We start from the raw sequence: 22213 nt of genomic DNA, 5'->3' as shown, positions 1-22213 counted from the left end.
TAACTATAAGGTCTTCTGAGCTGTGGTTTATAGACACAATCAGGGTCCAGAACAGGCTGCTCACATTATTATTATGCCGAGAACTAAATGACATATTTAAAAAGTCAATTCTTAGAGCAGCTCTGAGTGTCCTTTATGCAATGTCCTAATGGGGTCCTTAATTTATTTCTCTGCTCTGGTCTGTTTCCCAATCTGTAAAATGACCTCTACTGACGCCTACACTTACAGTCCAAAGAATTCTATGACCTTTAAAAATTGTTTTAGTTTAAACGGATTAAGGTATAAAGAAAAAAATTGAATGCTTGATAGCAGTGGTTCTCAAACTTTCCTAACATCTGGGACTTATATCATCCCCAGATTATGTAGAGTTTAACACAAACTCTCCAGGTGACTATCATCTACATTGTCCAGAATCCTATTTTGAAAAATTCTGCCTTGTTGTTTCTTGGTCCTTTGAGCAATAATACCAAACACCAGCCACCTGCAATAATAGACATGCTACTGATTTTATTTCCAGTTTCTGTTTCAATTGGGTTTCAGTGCCTTTAAAAGGCAGGCACAAGGTGCTGAGTCAGTCCCTGGGGACTGGATTGATTCATTCATTCATTCATTCATTCGCAGCTAAGAATACAGAGTCTCTACAACTGAGGAAGTAAAGAGGCTGTTTTCACCTGCTACTCTCCCAGCCCCTATTTGAGAGGAAGAAGAGCTACATAAGGGGTGACACAGCTTACATAAGGAGTAAAACAGTCAAGTTCTCTAGAACAGAAATTTTCTTTGTTGTTTAGACATCACTGGGCAGAGCCATGCTTAGAGAAACAGGTAACCTGAGTCTGGCCAGTAGGACTCTGTTGGGAAAATGAGTAAGAAAAAAATGGATTAAGACCTAAAGAAGTTGCAAGTTCACAGTAAACTTCTGACACCTGGCTTATACAGATTTCTTTGGGGGCTAGAGGCTACCAAGTAATATGGAAAGAGTCTTGTGAGCTTCCTGTGATACATACATTCAGTCAGGTAAGCATCTGAGACTACTCACCAATCCAACAATCAGCAAAGTTTTTCTTTAAAGGGATGGGTGGTAAAGTGGTTTAGGCTTTGCACCCCGTTCGATTCCTGCAACAGGTACTCAACTATGCCACTGTAGCACAAAAGCAGCCACAGATTATATGTAAATGGATGAACACAGACTGCAATAAAATTTTAGCTATAGACACCGAAATATGAATTTCATAGAATTTTCCTGTGTCATGAAATAACCTCTTTTTAAAAGTGAGGTATAACTGACATATACAATTAGTTTCAATAAAATAAATTGAAAATAAATTTAAAAGGTGGGGGGAGGGGCGGCGCCTGGGTGGCTCAGCCAGTTAAGCGTCCGACTCTATTTCAGCTCAGGTCATGATCACGGTTCATGAGTTCAACTCCCACGTCAGGCTTTGTGCTGTCAGATTCTCTCCCTCTCTCTCTTTGTCCCTCCTCCCACTCACACTCTCTCTCAGAAGAAATAAATATAATAAATAAAATTAGTTTCAGGTGTATTTAATTCTTTTTGAAACTAGCTCCAACGTACCCTGTGAAGAGAGGTGCCTTTCTCAAGGTCAGTGTGTAAGTGAAGAATATCCTCCTTACCTTTACTTGCAACCTCTCTCTAATTCCTAAGCTTTCTCCTAAAGGATATCCACACTAAACCCCACTCCCACCTCTCTCCTTCCTTCAAACAGCCCATGAATGGGCTAAGAGTCATTAGCAATATGATTTAAAAGCGGTTAAAATCTACTCCCGCTCTGCATAACTAGATGAAGTGAGTTGCATGAATGAGAACACTGAAGGGGAGGCCAATGCTGAGCCCACTGCTAATCCTGCTTCTTAAACAGCAAGTTAGTTTGATTTGTTATTTATCCCCCTTGAAGTGGGAACATCTTAACTTGTTCACATATTGCTAACCAACTCTGATGAAATTCCTTTGTAAATAAGCAGACTTCAGGATCCTTCAAAAAAAAGGGGGCCGGGTGGAAGTGAGGGGTCTAGTTAATCCTTGGCTAACAAAAAGAACCTTTTTCTTTAGTACTCAGATAAAAAGAAGTTTTACTGATTTCTGGAATAACTGGATCCAAGTACAAGCCAATCTGCTAAAAAAGAAATTACCGTGGGGTCTTTGCTGCACAGGCAGGCAGACTTTCCTTAATAGGGAAGTTCAGCAAAGCCTACTAGTCAATGATATTAGTCTGGTAAAAATCCACTGTAAATTAAGGGGAGTGCTTTGAGAGCCCACAGTCTGATACTATATGGGTAGCTCCACTACAGCCCAGAATTCCCAGCAGGCAATGGAGTCACCCACCCAGGTTCCCCTTTACTTTTTTTGTCACATTTAAGAACTCAGGTTGTGGCATCAGGTAGGCCTAAATTAGCCTCCCAGCTCTGTGGCTTTCATACAAACTACACAGCCTTGAGTCTCAGTTTCTTCAAAAGTAAAGTGGAGACAGTAAATGTTCAAATATCTGTTATTTATTTCATCCCTAGTCCATTTCCTCTTCCCACTTCAAAAATAAATGACCATAATTTGAAGCTAAAGCTGAAGGAAAATGGATCTGTCCCTGCTTTTTAAGCATTTTACCCAAGTTGTTCTCTGAGACTTCACATGTCCACTATTGTCAGTGGTCCTCACAGTGGCCAAGGCTACAACCCCACTCTGAGCCCTTGGACTAATATTGTCTAGCTGACTGCGGGCCAGAGTATGTATTAAGTGAGATGCAGTCTACATTCACTATGAGCATGAAAATGAGAGGAAGACTCCCAGATAAGTTGTAGAAACTGAGTTTTGATCTGTTTTTACTATAGCCAACACCTTGAGTGAGTTAACCTCTTGGTGCTATTTGTCTGCTTGTACTTTTTTTTTTTTAAAGTAAACTCTACCCCCAGCATGAGGCTAGAACTCACGACCCTGAGATCAATAGTTGAATGTTCTACTAACTGAGCCAGCCAGGCACTCCTATCTGTACAATTTTAGATTTTCCACCACTTATAGTCATTCACTTATTTAACTGACTACAATTTAACAAATTAACTTGTTATAACAACATGCTAAAAGCTTGCAATTTCAAATTAAGTTGAATACCAACCATTTTAAAGAATAATGATCCATAAAGGTGTATATAAAATGTAAGTTAATCTGTTTTGTTAACTACAAAAATAGACACGACTTATCTCATAAGGCTGCTGAGATAAAATGAGAATTTATTCAATCCAAAGGACCTTAAATGTTCATCTTTGTGTAGCACTAAAGGGGCCAAGTAAAATGGAAACATGCCTAAACTCCCAGCTGTTCTTGTAAACACAACTGTATGTACTAGTCATTAAGTCCTCTTAGGTCACCCAGGATAAGGCAATGTAGATATCCAGAAGGAAGACTTGTTACTCACACTCATCAAATTCACACCACTTTCGGATTTTTAAGTTCCAAGTGCCCCAATCACCTATATTCCAAGGAAAACCTGAATCTCTTTGCTCTTATCTAAATTTTATCTGAAGCTGCGCTGTCAAGGACACCTGGGTGGCTCAGTCAGTTTTAAGCGTCTGACTCTTGATTTCAGCTCAGGTCCATGGTCTCAGTTTGTGGGTTTGAACCCTGAGTCAGGCTCCAGGCTGACAGTACGAAGTCTGTTTGGGATTTTCTCTCTTCCCCTCTGTCTGCCCCTCCCCCCTAGCACTCTCTCAAAATAAATAAACTTAAAAAAAATTAAGCTGTGTCGTCCAATTATGGCAGCCACTAGCCACATGTAGCTATTTTAAATTTAAATAAAATAAAAAAATTTTAAGTTCTTTGGTCACACTAGCCACATTTCAAGGACTCAATAGTCTCATCTGGCTGGCAGCTACTATATGGGACAGCACAGATGCAGAACATTTCCATCATGATAGCAAGTTCTATTGGGACAGTGTTGACTGAAAAGCTTGAATCCAAGTCAACAGCTTCTTCCTTTTACTGGTAGGAAGAACATAAGGCACCATGTTGTGTGATTTGCTCTGGTCACACCTGACGAGGCCAGGATTAAGACTTCCTTGTCCCAACACTACCCCACCACCAAGTCCTCTGCTGGAGGCCAATCAAGGGCCTTTTCCCTACATGGCAAGGTACTATACTGTGTAGTTTTCTTAAGGCCAGCCAAAAGTTTTCCTGGCTAAACTGGCCATCTCAAAAGCAGGACACTTCTGCAGAGTCCCTGGAGAATCAGGGCCTCAGTGAGTGCTGCCTAGAGAAGATTTCAACTAAGGGATCAGTCCACTGAGGTGTAAGTCAAAGCTAGATAGAGCTATTATTTTAAGCATAAGGAGTATGACAAACAAATCCCATTTTACTAACTCACCTGTGTTGTCTAAATACAAGACAAAGTTAGAAAGCTTTACTCCTGCCTCTGAAAGTAATTAACCAGTTATAAGACCCTTAAAATTGGCATTTATATTTCATATACTCTTCTGCAGTGAGTCATGTTTTCACAAGGACATCCCTGCACTGAAAATGCTTCTTCTTTCCCAAGAGGCAGAACTTAAAAGGGAAAAAGGACTTGTCTAACCTGAAAATGTACCTTCTCAGGCAACTCAATTAGGACAGGCCCATTCCTGCAGGCTTGTCCTCCTTTGCTTCTATTAAGTGAGCTCTTAATGCTTGGGAAATAGTAAAAGTGACTATAAACCTCCTGTCTATGCTACATAGGAATCCACAGCTCAGCCTAAGTTGCCTTTGTTTACAACAGGCATGGGCCTCAAAATGCCCCCAAGTCCCAATCAAAAAGAATGAAATCTTGCCATCTGCAACTACGTGGATTATACTAAGTGAAATTAGTCAGAGAAAGACAAATATCATGACTTCACTCATATAAGGACTTTAAGACACAGAACAGATGAACATAGGGAAGGAAAGCAAAAATAATATAAAAACAGGGAGGGGGACAAACACGTAAGAGATTCTTAAATATGGAGAACAAACAGAGGACTACTGGAGGGGTTGTGGGAGGGGAGAAGGGATAAATGGGTAAGAGGCATTAAGAATCTACTCCTGAGGGGCGCCTGGGTGGCGCAGTCGGTTAAGCGTCCGACTTCAGCCAGGTCACGATCTCGCGGTCCGTGAGTTCGAGCCCCGCGTCGGGCTCTGGGCTGATGATGGCTCAGAGCCTGGAGCCTGTTTCCGATTCTGTGTCTCCCTCTCTCTCTGCCCCTCCCCCGTTCATGCTCTGTCTCTCTCTGTCCCAAAAATAAATAAACGTTGAAAAAAAAAAAAATTTTTAAAAGAATCTACTCCTGAAATCACTGTTGCACTATATGCTAACTTGAATATAAATTAAAAAAATAAATAAAAAATTTTTTAAAAATGCACCCAAGTCCACACCTTGAGTGTGCTGATGCACCGCTTCATGCATCCTATTACTAATTCAACCAAGAAGCACAAGTCCACACCTTGTCTACCCATAAAGGAGTCAAGGGTGTTGATGCAGTGGTTTCATGCATCCTATTACCAATTCAACTAAGGGGCCCTCTTTGTCTAGAGTATCACTATTGACCACGCTTGAAATGCACAGGCCATTCTCTGGGCAACTAGCTGGAGAAAGACTAAGCCTGAATACATGTATTTCTTCTTCTGAAGAACACTTTCTAGTGCTAATCATTTAACAGGCTCCTTTTTACGCTTCAGTTATGAATTACTCCAACTTCAAAACTATAAGGAAGCACATGAATAAGTATGGAGGCCTAGCCATGGGCTTTGTAAAAAAAAAAAAAAAAAAAAAAAAAGGAATACTGCTTAAGAGGATGAATTACTACACAAAACTAGTTCTAAGCTTCATATGAATGTCAAAACTAAAAGCTTATTTTGATCAACTTATCTTATTCTTGTCAATTATTTGACCTTGGGGATATAATAATACCAGATACTATTAAATGTCCTCTCATATGACTGAGATAGCTATTATTTATCCCTACTGTTACAGATGAGAAACTAAGATCAGAGTTGTGACTTGCTTAAGGCCACCCAGCTAACCAAGTTTATCTAACTCCAAAGTCTAGATTTCAAGCATGTAAGCATGTGGACTTTGTCAACTTTCATTCCTCCTAAAAATGTGAGGCTAAAAAAATTTTTTTTTCTTTAGTTAAAAAATAAAATAAAAATGTGAGGCTCAACGGAAGGGTGAATTTTAAGTCTTACTTTATTCCACTGGTTTTGTAACTTTAGTGTATATCATATCACCTGATTGGCTTGTTAAAACCTAGATGGCTAAGCCCCCACTCTCAAGAATTTAGGCCAGTAGGTCTGGATGAGCCCAATAATTTACATTTCCTACAAGTTCTCAAACAATGCTGATGCTGATCAGAAAACCATGCTAGAAGAACCACTGCTCTATTCACATCCTCCCATGTCAATCAGTGCCATCAGTAGCTAAAGACCACTAAATTGTACCCATACCTCCACTTACCTTCTAAAAGTCCCTGTCTTAACCATTTTGGGGATATTAGTATGAAAACAACCTCTTGCTCTTTGTGCTTTGCTTAGTCACCCAATCCTAAAAGATGACATCAGGATCAAACAGCTTGTTAAACATGGAAGGAGGAGAAAAATTAGGATTCTGATGAGATAAATAGGAAAACAGCTGCAAAGTCAGTTAACTATCTCTACTATTTAGGTGAATTACTCGTTGAAAGAAGGTATTTAGAGTAGGATAAATATAATCCTTTTATAAACATATACTGAAAAACACTGTTCTGGTCCTTAAAAAATACCATAAACTGAATAGCTTAACCAATGGAGTACCCTGAACAAATGAAGCAAAAACATACATCTTAACGTAAGTAAGATAGTAAAGTCCAGATAGATCAGTTTCTCCAAAGATGATCTGTGGTCTCATGTATTAATCAGAATCATCCAGGATTGTTAGATATGTATTAAAAATGCAGATTTCTCAGTCTGTGCCACTACAGAATCAACTTAAGAGGTTTAGGCCTAGAAATATGTATTTTTACCAAGTACTCCCAGGTGATTCTTAAGCATTTTAGCTCGACAACAATGAAAAGTTAGTGCAGGCGCGCTTGGCTGGTTCAGTTGGTGGAGCAGGTGACTCGATCTTGGGGCTGTGAGCTCCAGCCCCATGTTGGGTGTGGAGATTACTTAAAAATAAAATCTTTAGGGGTGGCTGGGTGGCTCAGTCAGTTAAGTGTCCGACTTTGGCTCAGGTCATGATCTCACCATTGTGTTCAAGCCCCACGTTGGGCTCTGGGCTGACAGCCTGGAGTCTGGAGCCTGCTTCGAGTTCTGTGTCTCCCTCTCTCTCTGCCCCTCCCCCGTGCTCGCTCTCACTTTCTCTCTCAAAAATGAATAAATATTTTTAAAAATTAAAAAAATAAAATCTTTACAAAAGAAAGAAAGAAAACTTAGTGTAAAACTCTCAATTTTTCTCACTGGATTTTCAACCAGCAAATAAGCTAGGAGAGAGAGGGGTTCCCACTTCACAATTTAAACATTTGTTGAAAGCATCTGTACTGTAGTCCACACAGGATGAGATCATGCTCTTACACACTTCCTAGTAAATAAGCAAAACATGTAAATTTCTCCAGTCTAGAAAAAAAAAAAAAAAATTGGAAAAAGAGGACAAGAAAGGCTCAAAGCCAGAGAAAAGTGACTACTTATGGCTTGGGATTAAGTGGTGTTTGCAGACAGACTGCACTTAGAAAGGAAAAGGAGTATCCAAAACTATGCCTTCAGTACCAAAATAGGCGGAGATGTTGCTAACCTTCAAGGAGTTTTTAATACTTAGTGCCTTCCCAAATAGGTAGTAAAATGGATACATACTGGGGACACTTATCCAACTGTACCAAATCCTAAAGACTAAGGTATTCCAGGGTAAAAAGAAATACTTTAACAAAACAGGACTATAGACTTGTGGGAGAAGAATACACACTGAACGTAATTTTTGGGAAATACGAGTTGTTGTGGAACGACTTTTTTTTTTTTTTTTAAGGGGGAGCGAGGGGGCTGGGGGACAGAGAGAGAATACCAAGCAGACTCCACACTTTATGCAGTGCTCAATCCCATGAACCATGAGAGCCATGACCAAAGCTGAAATCAAGAGTCGGACACTCAACTAACTGAACCACCCAGGCACCCCAAATCAAGTTTTCAATAACAAAATTGCTTAACAAAATTATCTTCACCTTTGTACAATAGCACTGACTAGCATGCATATTTACATATGTGCAGTGAGTACAGATTCTGCTTAATATACTGGTAGTCTTACTGATGCAAACACTTTTACTGTTTTCAGTCTCTTATGGACCCAATTGAATCACACTGTACTGTAACTTTAAACTATTCCCCTAAAAACTGGAGCCTAGCACAAACACTATCTGACATCTAAATTCTACAGATTAGCTCCAGTCCTAAAGAAGTGCTATAGTGTTTTCAGGACTATAGGAGGAAAAATTTCAGCTTGTTTGCCCAACTAGAATCTGTTTTTCTACAGTTTGCTAGCAAACAAGCATTCTCTGCTAATATACAACTCTCCTGACATTCTGAGATTAGGAAGATGCTAACATTTATAAAGGACTATAAAGTTCTGCTTAAGTGTCTGTTTTTATATCACACTGCATTCAAGGGAGAAAGGAGGTGATTTGATTTTTAAGGGGAAAAGGTAATAATTATGGTCAAATCACCACCAGCTGAACTTGCATTGAGGAAGCTAACTGGAGACCTCTCAGAGCTGGGGGTCTGGTCTGGCCTTGGAGAGCTTTCTGCTTGGAAGTCAAGTGTAACAAGCCAGCAGTTACAAAGCCTAGACAACTTCTGTTCCTCCTCCCTGCTTTTGTTTTCTTTTCTGGTTAACTGGAACCATGAAAAATTAACAAATAGTCTCAATTCTCTGAGAGACTCTTGTTTCTTCATTTCTGTTGTTAAATAGCAAGCACTAGTGACACTGCATTCATTCTTGTGAAAACTCACTGTAAGAATAAGCATGGTCAGTCTAACATTTAGTCTCAATCACTTTTCCAGTATTCAGATCACTGGAAGTAATACCATTATGTACTCTCAACCTTCTTCTGAGGAGTTTAATGGCTTTCATACCAAGACACTTCATGGATTAGGAAGCAGTAAAAATAGTAATATATTTAAACTGCTTCACAAAATTAGTTTCCCAGGACTTTAAGTACTAAGTCTAATCTCAAAGATCTTAGTTCTTCAAGTTTCTGAAGATGGTGATTTTACTCTATTTCAGGCAACTGAGTTCAAGAATTTTAACCATTTCAAGCAAATACTTGACTGGCTATTGTCACACGGATCTCTTGCACACAATGTGAACATTGCTAGTCACTGATAAATCTACCAGTTTAGGGAAACCTGAAAACTACTTCTCTACAACTCATGCAATACTGTTGTCTAATAATGAGAAATCCATAAACAGAACTTTTAACTTCTTCTATTCCAGGTGAAAGGATTTAATGAGTTTACAGGTATCCTAAAAAAAACTTCAAATAGATGTCCCTCTTTCACGGACAGTTAAGTATTCACTGACAGAAAGTACCTTCCATCCCATTTAACCTATGTCAGGAGCCTTTATACTGTGGCCCCATGAAAAAGATGGCATCTCAACAGAGGAAGTGAGTGTACAGACCTACAAGTACTCACTTCAAAATGTTCATTCTGAGAGCCATATGGATTTGTCTCGTTCATCTGTGTCTAGTCGTTACTGGTATTTACTTTCCGAATGTTTGAACAAATGAATATGGCAGCTTAAATTTTCCATTTGCAATTAAACATGAAATTTTTAGTTTTCTGAGTAGATCTATAAATATTGCACCATCCCAAGTGCAAAGGGGGAAAAGTTACTGGCTGCCAAAGATTCTTAAACTGCAATTTAACTCTGAAAAACAAAGTGGTTTGTACACAAAGTCTTACTGTCCTGAGCCCATCTGGATTCACAGCAACAGTATCATATTCAAAGCTCCCTGGCGACCCTCCCCCTTGGGTACCCCAATTTAAAAATTAAAGATATTCCCTTTGCACAAAAGACTAAAATAAAGTAATCTCTGAAAAAGGTCTGGGTTTTGGATTTTTCTTTTTTAAGATGTGGCAAGGAACTAAGATTCTGTTTTAAGTGTCACCTTTTCTAAAGTGATCTTCACATGCTCTTTAATCCTCAATCTTGAGTTAAGTATTAGACCTAGTTTACAGGTAAGGAACTAAGACTTGGAGATTAACTTGTTCAAAGATCTCACTATTGAAGCACAAGAACTTAAATTCAAATCCCCCTTGACTCAATCTCTGTCCTTTACACTCTATCATGATTTGATGGGGACACACACACATCACACAGATAGACACAATCACCTCCCTCCCCCAACCATTCACATTCTGAATCAGGAATAAAAAAAAAAAAAAAGGGTAAGAGAAAGAAGCCCAAGCTTTGAAGACTTTAATCCAATCTTGGACATTCTCACATACCGAGGGCAAAAGAGCCATGCAGTATTAATAAACAGTCACTTACTCTAGGATTTTTTTTCACATACTTTAGGAACCATATGTTCCTGGGGCACCTAGGTAACTCAGTCAGTGACCGACTTCAGCTCAAGTCATGATCTTGTGGTTCGTGGGTTCAGGCCCTGCATTGGGCTCTGTGCTGACAGCTCGGAGCCTGGAGCCTGCTTCAGATTCTGTGTCTTCCTCTCTCTGCCCCTCCCGTTCATGCACTCTCTCTCTCTCTCTCTCTCAAAAATAAACATTAAAAAACAAAACAAAACAACAACAACAAAAAGCCATGTTCCGGACACGTTTATCTTTTGAAAACTTTTAAAATGTTTATTTATTGGGGGGGGGGGGGGGGGAGTGAGTAGGGGAGGGACAGATAGAGAAGAGAGAATCCCAAGCAGGTTCCATGCTGTCAGCACAGAGCCTGACATGGGACTCAAATTCACGAACCATGAGATCATGACCTAAGCGGAAATTAAGAGTCAGACACTTAACTGACTGAACCACCCAGACATCCTGAAAATTTTATCTTTGAAGACTCTTTAAATCAACACACATTTAAAAAAATAAAATAAAATAAGACCCTATTCTGTAATTTCTCTCCTATAAAATTATTTTCTCTGGCCCACGTTTAACTGAATATTAAGTCTGAAGTCTGCTCCTGTTGTGATGCTTCTGTGAGACTCTTTTTTTCTTAATTTTTTTAATGTTTTTTGGGTTTTTTTCTGTTTTTTGAGACAGAGAGAGAGAGAGAGAGAGAGAGAGAGAGAGAGCGCGCGCGCGCATGAGCAGGGGAGGGGCAGAGAGAGAGACACACACAGAATCCAAAGCTCCAGGCTCTGAGCTATCAGCACAGAGCCCAACGGGGGGCTTGAACTCACAGACTGTGAGATCATGACCTGACGCCCAACCGACTGAGCCACCCAGGCGCCCCTGTGATACACTCCTTTTTTATCAATGGTGTATCTACTAAGATCCATCTGGCTGAATCTAACGGACATTTGTAAACATATCTGCAACTGACTTTGGTTTATTTTCTTTAAGGAGCACTTTCCAAGTAACAAATTCAAGGCAACTCAATAATCAGCATTAGCTAGACTTATGAGCCATTATCGAAATTTCTGCTTACTAAATAAAACTTTTTCGTGGACTCTCCCAAATGCCTATACTCCTGCGTAACTCTTAACATGGAGTTTACTATTTAAGTTCTCATACTTAAGTTTTATTATTTTTTTTAACGTTTTTTTAATTTATTTTTGAGACAGAGACAGAGCATGAACGGGGGAGGGTCAGAGAGAGAGGGAGACACAGAATCTGAAACAGGCCCCAGGCTCTGAGCTGTCAGCACAGAGCCCGACGCGGGGCTCGAACTCACAGACTGTGAGATCATGACCCGAGCTGAAGTCGGACGCTCAACCGACTGAGCCACCCAGGTGCCCCTTAAGTTTTATTATTTAAGACATTCTGTTGCCAAGAATGAACTATTTCGCAGGAAGTTGAGTTGGTCACTAAAAGCAGTATGTGAATAAATGAAAAATGTAGGTAACTCTTAGACACTTTCAGTCTTCTGAGTTTAAAATGTTTTGGGGCAAGAAGTAAAATAGTGGCATTTGAAAAAAAAACATGTTGACACAAGAAATACTGAGTTTTGTTGTTAAGAAAAAAAAAAAATCGCAGGAACACCTGGACAGCTCAGTCGGTTGAGCATCTGACTCTTGATATCAGCTCAGTTCATGATCCCGACAGGGACATGGGACCAAGCCCCTCACTGGGCTCCATGCTCAGCATGGAGCCTGCTAAAGATTCTCTCTCCCTCTGCCCCTCTCCCCTGCTCACACACTCCCTCTCTAAAATAAAAAAATAAATAAATAAAATCATCAACAATGAACTTGGCATTTCACTTATTAAATGCATCTAATAAAGATAAAACTCTGGGTACCTTTTTTAAAATTGAAATATAATTGACATATAAGCTCCGGGTATCTTTAATAGAAAATCCATAGTTCTATTAAAGGGTTGAGAAATTAGCTACAGCAATATGTTTTTTTTCATGTCTAAGCCCATCTCCCCTGAAAAAGTAGTTCTTTCAGCAATGACAACCTTGCCTTATTCTTAGAAAAGTAGGAACCAGATACACATTTGGCTCCTACTTAGCCCAAACCTACATATAGATACACCACCTTTCCTTTTATAGTGGTTGCTTAACAGTCAGAAGACATCAGTGTAGGCTGTGAAGTTCAGTTAGATAAAGACTCAACCAACTCTAGGTATATGCTACTGTTCACTGTGTAAATGTCAGGAAGATTTAAAAGGTTATCAGGGAATACCAGTGAAGGAAGGAAGGAGTCACCAACAACAGTATGTCAAACCTAACACTCAAAATAAAGATCTATTTCATAATAGAAGCTGTCTGACCAAAGCTTAAATTGTAAAATATGGACAAAGAGGCACATTATATACTTATAAATTCTCAATAGCTGGTGAAGCATAGAAATACCATCCTTATCTACAGATAACAAAACAAAATTTGGCAGCCCGAGTTAAGTTTCATACTAAGAATAGGGACTTACTTAGATTTTTCTACTCCAATTTTCTATTTTACCACAGGTGCTCAAGAAAGTACTCCCCACAGCCTCCCTCTTCATCACTTATACCCTTCAGTAGCACTCTGGTTCCAGCCTTTACACCAAATCATCTCTTGAAGACTTACCCTCCAGGTGCAAGGGGTCTAAACTTTCTCTACCAGCACATAATTAAGAGAAGGCTGTGACATCTATACCAGAAGCTTACCAATTACAGTATGGGATTTCCATAATCTAGACCAGGTAATATGTTACCAAAAAGAGGAGTTGAGAAGGTGTAAAAAGCAAAATTTTCCCTTCTTGGTCTCAGCTTCTCCCATAAACCTATACAATCTGTACTATTCCCATTAAATTCCCATTTAATGAATACAAAAATGTGATGTCTACTAAGCTCTCAAAACGTGTTTCTTTCCTTCCACTTCCCCTTCTACTGCCTAGCAAGAGCTCAGATAACGCACTACAAATGAAGAGGCTATCTTATAGGAGTTGGGTAAAGTAAAGGGTCTTAGCCAATGAGATCCCCTAATCCACTGATCTTGAAACCTGCGACGTTTAAGTTCTGCCCAGCCAGTATTCTGCTTACAAACCTTTCTAAATCTAGGCATTCGTATGGTAATAAGATTAAAATCTGGACTTTTTACAAAATAGCAAAAGGGTACATTTCTTTTTTCTTTTTTTTTAAGTTTATTTATTTATTTACACAGAGAGAGTGCAAGCAGGGATGGGGCAGAGAGAGGGGGAAAGAGAATCCCAAGCAGGCTTTGTGCTGTCAGCACAGAGTCCAATGCGGGGCTCCAACTCACGAACTGTGAGATCATGACCTAAGCCAAAACCAAACGTCAGATACCCAACCAACTGAGCCACCCAGGCACCCCCAAAGGGTGCATTTCTAGTGTACTCTAGTGCGGATTAACCTACACCTTAAAACTTTTCAGGGGGATGGGGGAAGGTGAATTCCAAACAGCCAAAGATATCTTCTCCAAGAAAGATCCCAGCATCTATCTTTGCTAGGCTGTGCTAAGAAAAATGCAAATATTGAGACCAAGAGTTGGCTGATTTGTTTTTGTTCTTAAAAAACAGGAAAATGTCAGATACCCAGGGATCTATTAAACCTGTTCTCAACAATATCAACAAAGACAAGAGAATTAAAGTCCCCAGTAATGCTGACTGCTTTAACACCTTTTGTTGGAGCTTCTCTAGGTATATCTCAGGAATGTTAATGAACTAGTTCTTTGGTTCCTCCAATCCACAGAAACAAAAGTTAACTTCAAAGGCTCAGAGAGGAATGAACAGCCTGGTAGAGTTGCACCTCTACCCTAAATCTAATGCACCTCTACCCTAAATCTACCCTAAGCCCTAAGAGGGCATGGAAGGAGATGTAAATAAAAATATCTACTATAAATTTCAGAAAAATTACCAAGAACAGTATACAAAGGTAAAGGTGGCAGTGAGATAACTTAGATATAAAAACTTAAGCCAACAAATTAAAAAGAATACCATCCAAAAAGAAATTTAATACCTAAGTTGCTTATGTCCCTTTGAATTTCTTGATTAAAATTTTAGAGACATAAATGACAAAGACATTTAATAGCTTGATACTACAATCTATATACCTGAAGATATACTTGACATAATCAGCAAAATCACTTCAGTTTGAAAAATACTTAGCATCTTTCTTGAACATACAGAATAAAAATCATGTTAAGTAATACCTGCTACTAAGCATACTGTCATTTCCTATAACCCTACCAAAAATAACCATTAATATCTAACATATTCTACGAGCTTTTTTCCACCTAATAATAAAGCCCAGGCTTCCGTGCTACCCGTCCTCCCTCCCGCCCCCCGGCAATCTTTAACCCCCTCCACAGTACCCAAGCACTGGTGCTATCAACACAGAGCATACATACAACGCACACCTAGATAGGCAGGTTGTGGGGGAAGGGCAGAGGCTGGCAAAATGCTAATTATTCCTTGCCTCTCTTTAGATTTCCCACTTTGATGACTGGTCTGGTGCCATAGGGATAGAAAGCTGTATCTCAAACTTGGATTTACAAGACAAGGAAATAGAGAAAAGACTTGTGCCAACTATTACTACTCAAAGTTTAATCACAATCTGAATGAAAGCTTCCTTTAAACACAATACCTCATTCACTTCTTAAAATCCAGTTAGGAACTTCTCCCATCCCAACCTTTTTACCTTAAGAAGCCAATTCTCAATTCTCAATAGCCCAAATGCCCTTGTTATGCAAAGTTAATGGCTCTAAATATTTAAGAGGCAGATTATCTGAACCACAGGACACGGAAAAGTCACTCAACTGACTCTCCCATATACAAAAGCGATGAATTGACTACCTTTTACCTTCTTTCAAAAGGGTTTTTTTTTTTAACCTCAGGGTCCCATATCAAATATTCAAGCATTTCCATAGCCTCATTCAAAACTAAACAATTACACTTGAATCCTTTTTTCCAAATATAGCTAGAACTTTATTGGAGTTCAACATAGTTTCATATGGGAAGGATGAAATCCCTCACAAAAACATACTTCTGGGGAAAGAACTCTGCATCTGATAAAAATCAGGTTTTATTTTGTACTAAAAATGTGGCTAAAGTTGTTAAAGATCCATAACATACATATGCATTAATACCCAATTAATACAACACGCACAAATTCAGTATAATCTGAAGCCTCCTAAAATGAAATATATCCATGAAGTACAATAGAATCATTTCGCATACGCTTAGCAGAGGATAACTGTTATAATTGATATATGACACCAAGCTTTCTAAAACATAGATATTTTTGCACCCCCCCCCCCCCCCACATATGCTGAAAACAAAGAAAAACCCCCAATGGCCTAATTTTGGAATAAAAGAGTTAAAACATGTGAAGAATCCCTGGCTCTTTCTTGTACATGGTATAAATGGATACCAATTCACTAGAACCCAGAACAAATTAATGAATCACTCCTTCAAACTCTCACAATTCCTCATTTTCATGCTGATGTTAAAAAAAGTCAGATAATTCTTTTTTTACTACAATTGGTAAGTGAGATTTGGGGACTAACTCTGGGTTTGTATTTTCCATTTTACCTACTTTGGTAGAAAAGTAGGAGCTGGTGTCATCAATATTACCAAGTTTCACCTTTCAAACTATGAGGTGTTTCTGATTCCTTTAATAACTCCTGGATTTTCTTGTTTTACCAGCAACATCGGAATCTGAAATTTGTTTGGAAGTTCTGATATGCTAGTAATCTAAAAAACACATGTTGACAAGCAACTTTGTTTCAAGTCTAAATAGTATTAAGATGCTACAGTAGTCACTAATCCTGAAAAGATGCCCCAAGGAGTCTAGCTGTAGAAAGAAAAACACTGGAGCCTGATACTTAAGTGCTTCTGGATTGAGCAAGAAGATGTGCCAGATGTCATTTGAAGGCGCCATCAGTTTGCAGTTTTAAAAATGTGATGGTAACTTTCAGATAGCCACATCATCAGTCTTCCCACCCCCCACCTCAACCTGCAACTAACAGCATAGAAATACATCTGTCTGCATCAGAAACAATTTATATTTAATTCTTCCATACAATCCGAATCTATTAAGCTAAACCAGAATCAACACAAGATGATGTCAAATTATCATCCCATATAACATTGCTTAGAATAGTCAGTCACTGATGGAATCAAGCATTATACTTTGCTCATCCCAAGGAGGGAAGAACCCCACAAATGCAAAGTGGATGGGCAAAAACTTGAAACAGCAGAAGGATCACTAACCCCCAACATGATGTTACCATTTTCAACTCTGCAGATAACCTGGCAGTTACTGTAATAATGACTCAGACCCACCACAGTTAGTGCTACCAACACCTAGGAAAAAGGTAGTCAAAAGATTATGGTTTCTACTACCGAAACTCCAAGCTCACCATCAATATTTTAAATATAAAAGCATTTCACAAATAACAGATTTTCCCAGCAGTTAAGCATGGGCCAGAATGTTGTGAATTTCAAATGAACAGCAACAGTTTTAACTATTGTAAAGAATGAACTCCAAAGGGCATAAAACCTTTCAGATCTTAAGGGACGAGGGCAGGCAGAATGAGGGATGTTAGTATATATGAACTTCCACAGTTATCTGTAAGTTCAGCTAAGTCCACTTACAATCATGCTACAGCAAACTCTTCTTAATACAAAGATCAATAATGACATGTCTGTGTACAATTAAACACTGATTTTTATTTTTTAAAAACAGTCTTTCACGGTTACATAAATCAATCACTTGTTACCAGGCTATTACTTAATAGTGCAAGCACACAGTTACTAACACTACACCTTTCTTCTGAACAATATTTACAAAGATAATTAGTCCAGTGTCAGACACTTACGGTGGTAGGGAGGCAGTTAAAATGCTTTTTCTCTTGAAGGAGTAGGTTAGTTAAAAAGTAAGCAAATGACAAACTAGCAAATCCTTCCCTCCCACATTTTTCAGCTCTGTAAGAAAATAGAGATGTTCAGCTTTTAATTTTGTCATACTACAATCACATATATAGCATACTGGCTACACCTGGGAGCTTTGGAGTGCCCCACTCCCTGCCCTTGGGAAAGCTAGTAAACATACTAAGCCTCAGTTTCCCCATCCATAAAACAGAGATAATAGTATTTAACTCATAAGGTCCTTCCAAGGACTAAATTGAATTAGATAATCCATGCAAAGAGCTGAGATTCGTGCCAGGCAGACAGTAAGTATTCAACAAATATTAACAATTACTGCAATTACAAGTGATCACATTCTAGAAGTCAATATAGTCGGTTTCAATCTCTATAAAAACAGCATTAAAGATCAACAACCCACCCAGCCCACAATCATTCACATACTCAATAGTTCCTTTGTATAATTTAAGTGAGCAACATGGAGAATAACACTGATGAGAAAGGACTAAACTTTCTTTCACTACTAAATACATGACCTACTCAGCCTGGTCTTAAAGTCAAAAGAACACTTTTTCTGTGTTTTGCTCCTACCTTCCCCGAAGAGGTCAAAAGGACTCTTTACAAATCCTCACCTGCCATGTCCTTTCTTTGCTCCCACATCCCTAAGAAACATCTACACTCTTTTCGGTTTTCTGAACTGCAGGGGCCTCATCTCCCTTTTAAAACCCTGACAGGCTAGCTCAACATAGTTAAGAAATACTCCAACCCCTGACACTCAGCACCTAGTCTTGCACAACACTCAGAAGTCACCTCCTCTGAGAAATTTCCCCACCCCCAGACAAAATTAAGTCCCCTAGTTTCTCAAAGCATTTTGGGTATACATATGCCTTAGCACCCACCTTATAATTAACTAATTATGTCTCTCTCGATAGACTGAATTGAGGGCAAGAGAAGCGTTGTGGCCAAAGGTTCAGCTCTAGCACTATGCGCAGTGTTTGGCACATATCAGGTGCTCAAGAAATGCAACATGTGAATTTAACCAGAATCTTTCCTTTCAGAGTCCCATCTCTTGCTAGATGCCCCATTACAAAACCTGAACATAAGGCTGCTCTCAGTATACCAGGCTAACACGATGGACTGCTGATTACAACATCAGAAAACATACTCATCAGCTTCTCCCATTGGAGAGGTTCCCAGAACCCAAACTCAATTGAGCAGGATTATGTACCATCAGAATCAGTGGGACTTCCCAGCACACTACAGAGGGTACTTTTCTCCTTCAATAAGATTGTTGAAAAGCCCTCAGGGTGAGCTTTTTATTGGGGGAAACTCTTCATTAAGTGAAGTGGAAATACTCAAAGATAAATAAATGCCTCGATTTGGCTGAAAAGGGGTCAAAATCATAAAGTTCTGGGAAAAGCAAGCTAGCTCTTGATTCCTGAAAAACAGAGACCTCCAAAAAAGAACAGGAAGCCGGGGTGGGTGCTGGTCACTCTTTGTTTCAATAAATAAAATCTCTTTTTCTTCCCTACAGCCCAAAAGAAAAGGCCAATACACCAAGTCCAGATGAGATGCTCAACAATCTTTCCTCCTGACAAGTACACTAAACTGAGGTTCTTTAAAAAATAAAAAAGGAAGAAAGAAAAAAGGGGGGAAAAGTGCTGCCTTAGGAACCTCGGCCACAATGAAAAGTTCTAGTAATACTTTAATTAAAAAAAAAAAAATCTATCTCCCTGGGTCCAACATTTACATTGGACGGCCCACACACTTGCAAACTTTCTGAAGGGAGGGACTACTACCTTCGCAAAGAACACAACTTGGGAAAAACAATCTCAAAATATGAAGAACTCCACAAAGGGCAGCTTTAGTTTTAGAACCATAATTCCCATCACAAACAACTTACACCATCACCACCCCCAACCACCACCAAATTCAACAGTTGCCGGAGGATATCTTTCATTCTGGAAACAGAAAAGGAAACAAACAAGCAGCAGAAAGGGAATAACCCCCAAAATAAAGTTCTCTTTGGAAAAAAATTGTAACAATTCAGTCTCCCACCCTTCCCTCTCTGGTGAAGTCTATGATTTATACGGCTTTGCTCTGCAGAAAGCTCTTTCTGGGCAGCTCAAGGAAAGAGCCGAGGGAGGGAGAGAAAGAGACACAGGCACAGAAAGGAGAGGAGAGAGAAAAAGAAAATGGCGCAGAGACTAAGTCCCGACTGTCGACAAGGCGACTTTCCCGGGAGGAATCCGGGCCGGGAAAGGCTGCCCGAAGCCCGGCGGCGGGCGACGCCGGGTCTCCGTTGCCCCCTCTTGGGAGGGCCGTGATCTGGGGGTGCTGGGGTCCCCGGAAAGGGGGTCCAGAGGCGGCCCGATGGGAACAATGGGGCCGGTGAGCGAGGAGCCGGGACTTAGTCTCTGGGACGCCATGTCTGTCCTCTGCCCGGCTCCAGCGGGGCGCGGGGTAGGCGGCCGGCGGCGGGAGGACCTGGGGTCGGGGCGGGGGGCACACTCACCATTCAATCGGAAATCCGCTTCAATCTGGAGAAAGAAAAGGGGGAAGATGAACAAAACAGGCACCTTTAACCCCGCGGGCGGCGAGCGCGCGGAGCCGGGGGCCTAGCCCACCCTGCGCCCCAGGGAGGAAGGGACCCCCGGGAACGGCCTTTAAGGGGCAGCCATTCCCACCCCCGCCACCCCAATATGTAACTTGGCGGCTTTCGTCCTAGGCCTAGCGAGCCCACCTCCGCCGGCCGGCCGCCCCTGGCCTGGGGCTCCGGCCTGTCAAAGCGGCCGGGCCGGGGCCTGCGCTGGGGGTCGCGGAGAGCCGGGGTGGGGCCGGGGCGCCGAGAGGACCGTGCCGAACTGTACCTGGGAATCGTTGTGGAGATGGTCCCCGCTCATGTCGGCCGGAGCGGTGAGAGCGGCGGGCGGCGAGTGGCGCCGAGGAGACGCAGACGGTCGAGACCGGCCTATGCGGGCGGACGGGAGCTCCCGGAGGCTCCCGAAGGCGCGGGTAAGCGGCGGCGGCTGCGGGCCTGAGACTCCCGGAACCGCTAAGGCGGCGACAGCGGCGGCGACGCTGACTGACTGCCGGGCGGGCGGCGAGAGCGGACCCCAGCAGTTGTGTAACAGCCTAAGTTCGCATTTCGGCTCACTGCGCCTGCGCGGCCGCTTTTAAACGAGACGTCGCGACGTCAGCGACTCGCGGAAGGAGGCCGAGGGTTGCGGGCCCGCCCCCTCGCGCTTCCAAAGGCGGACCAGGCTTTGCATCGCAAGCCCCGCCTCCTGGCCCTTGCGCGCCGCTGTGATTTGCATAAGGAGTCGACTCCTCCCAGGGCCGCCCACCCTAAGCAACCTTCCTTTCGTTTCCCCGCGCCTTTTCTCGGAACGCCGTACTCCTCTGCGAAGCAGTGCGCAGGCGCATCCCAGACGCCGCCCCCGGACCGTGGCCGGCAGCGCGGCCACGTGGTGGGCCTTTAAAGGCCGCGGCGGGACCGCGCCAGTCCCCGGCCGAGCTGCTGTCCTCGTGCTCCTTTTCGTAGCAGCGAATATCTTGGTGGCCTGGGCTCTCGCCCTTCCACCAACTCTTCTTTGCTCGCTAGCCGGGCGCCGAGGCAGCCAGGAGACAGGAGCTCCCGCCCTAGCCTTTGTCCATGCCTTTCAACCTTCTGAATTATTTCACACTATTATTAATTTTAATTTTTTAACAAACCAAAGGTCTGGTGCAGCTCCAGTTTCCAAACGAGTGCATGTAGTCCTGGGTCACAAGGGCCCTAATTTATTTCGTTAATTCAACAGACATTTATTGAGCGTCTACTGTGAGTCAGGAATTGTGCTGAAAAGGGGTGGTGGTGCAGGGGGCCAAAGGGAATGGGACCTCAGGGTAAACCCGACCTGGCTCTGTCCATCGTTGCATCCCTAGCACACTATAGGGCAGAAGTGAGATGCACAGGATAAAGAACTGCCATTTAGGGACCACCTACTATGTTCTCTGCTCTGAATCCAACACGACAGCTCTGTGGGGCTATTTTATCAAACTGTGTCAGAGATAAGTGACCTACAACCTTCTACCTGACATCTACATTTGGATAACCTCACAAGCTTCTCCAGGGCCGAACTCAACATCTTCCTCCACCCAGCTAGAAAAGCTCCATCCTGGACAACTTCCTCCTTCCTTTCTCATTAGTCCAACCGGTTGCTTCTCTTCAACCCATCTACCTCTTCTGCCCACACATCTGTCGAAGTCTGCACTATCTCTTGCTTGCATTATCACAATACACTCCTAACAAGGGTCTCAGCCTCCATTCTGGCCCTCTCACAAGCTGATAGCCAACAGGAGCCAAAGTGAACTTTTCAACACGCGGGTCTACCTTACCCGTTTCCCACAATACTTCCCATCACTCTTGGCATAAAGCTCAAATTTCCTAAAGTAGCTCCCAGGGTGCCACATAGCCTGCTTAATTCAAGTGTGACCTCTGTGAATTTTGCCATATCTACTTACCACTTCCACTATTTTACTTACTATTTTAATCGATCCCCTTCTTTACTTAGCTTCCTCCTAAATAATAATATCTATGAAATAATAATGTCTATGAAGTCATTTACAAATAAATACAAAAAGTGTCCATCCATGGACCACTGAAATATCTCTATCACATCTAGTGGTAAACACTTTGGGATTAATTCTTGTGAATGCT

General features: G+C 41.4%; 1 protein-coding gene across 1 annotated transcript in view; it reads right to left on the bottom strand.

The window, feature by feature from the left end:
• The window catches only part of TOP1 (DNA topoisomerase I), a 96989-nt gene extending 75023 nt beyond the window's left edge, over positions 1–21966 (bottom strand). Inside the window, exons 1-4 of the mRNA XM_086702812.1 lie at positions 21892–21966; positions 20893–21114; positions 20385–20687; positions 20030–20054 (exon numbers count right to left, since the gene is read on the bottom strand). Of these exons, the coding sequence (XP_086558938.1) occupies positions 20030–20054; positions 20385–20687; positions 20893–21114; positions 21892–21966 (625 nt within the window). The remainder of the gene's footprint in view (positions 1–20029; positions 20055–20384; positions 20688–20892; positions 21115–21891) is intronic.
• Between the last annotated feature and the right edge of the window lie 247 nt (positions 21967–22213).

The sequence above is a fragment of the Puma concolor genome, chromosome A3, assembly GCF_028749965.1.
Source record: "Puma concolor isolate L17-30 chromosome A3, mPumCon1.1.hap2, whole genome shotgun sequence".
Taxonomy (NCBI): Eukaryota; Metazoa; Chordata; class Mammalia; order Carnivora; family Felidae; genus Puma; species Puma concolor.
Note: the sequence above shows the minus strand (reverse complement) of the source record. Positions and strands in the feature narration are given on the sequence as shown.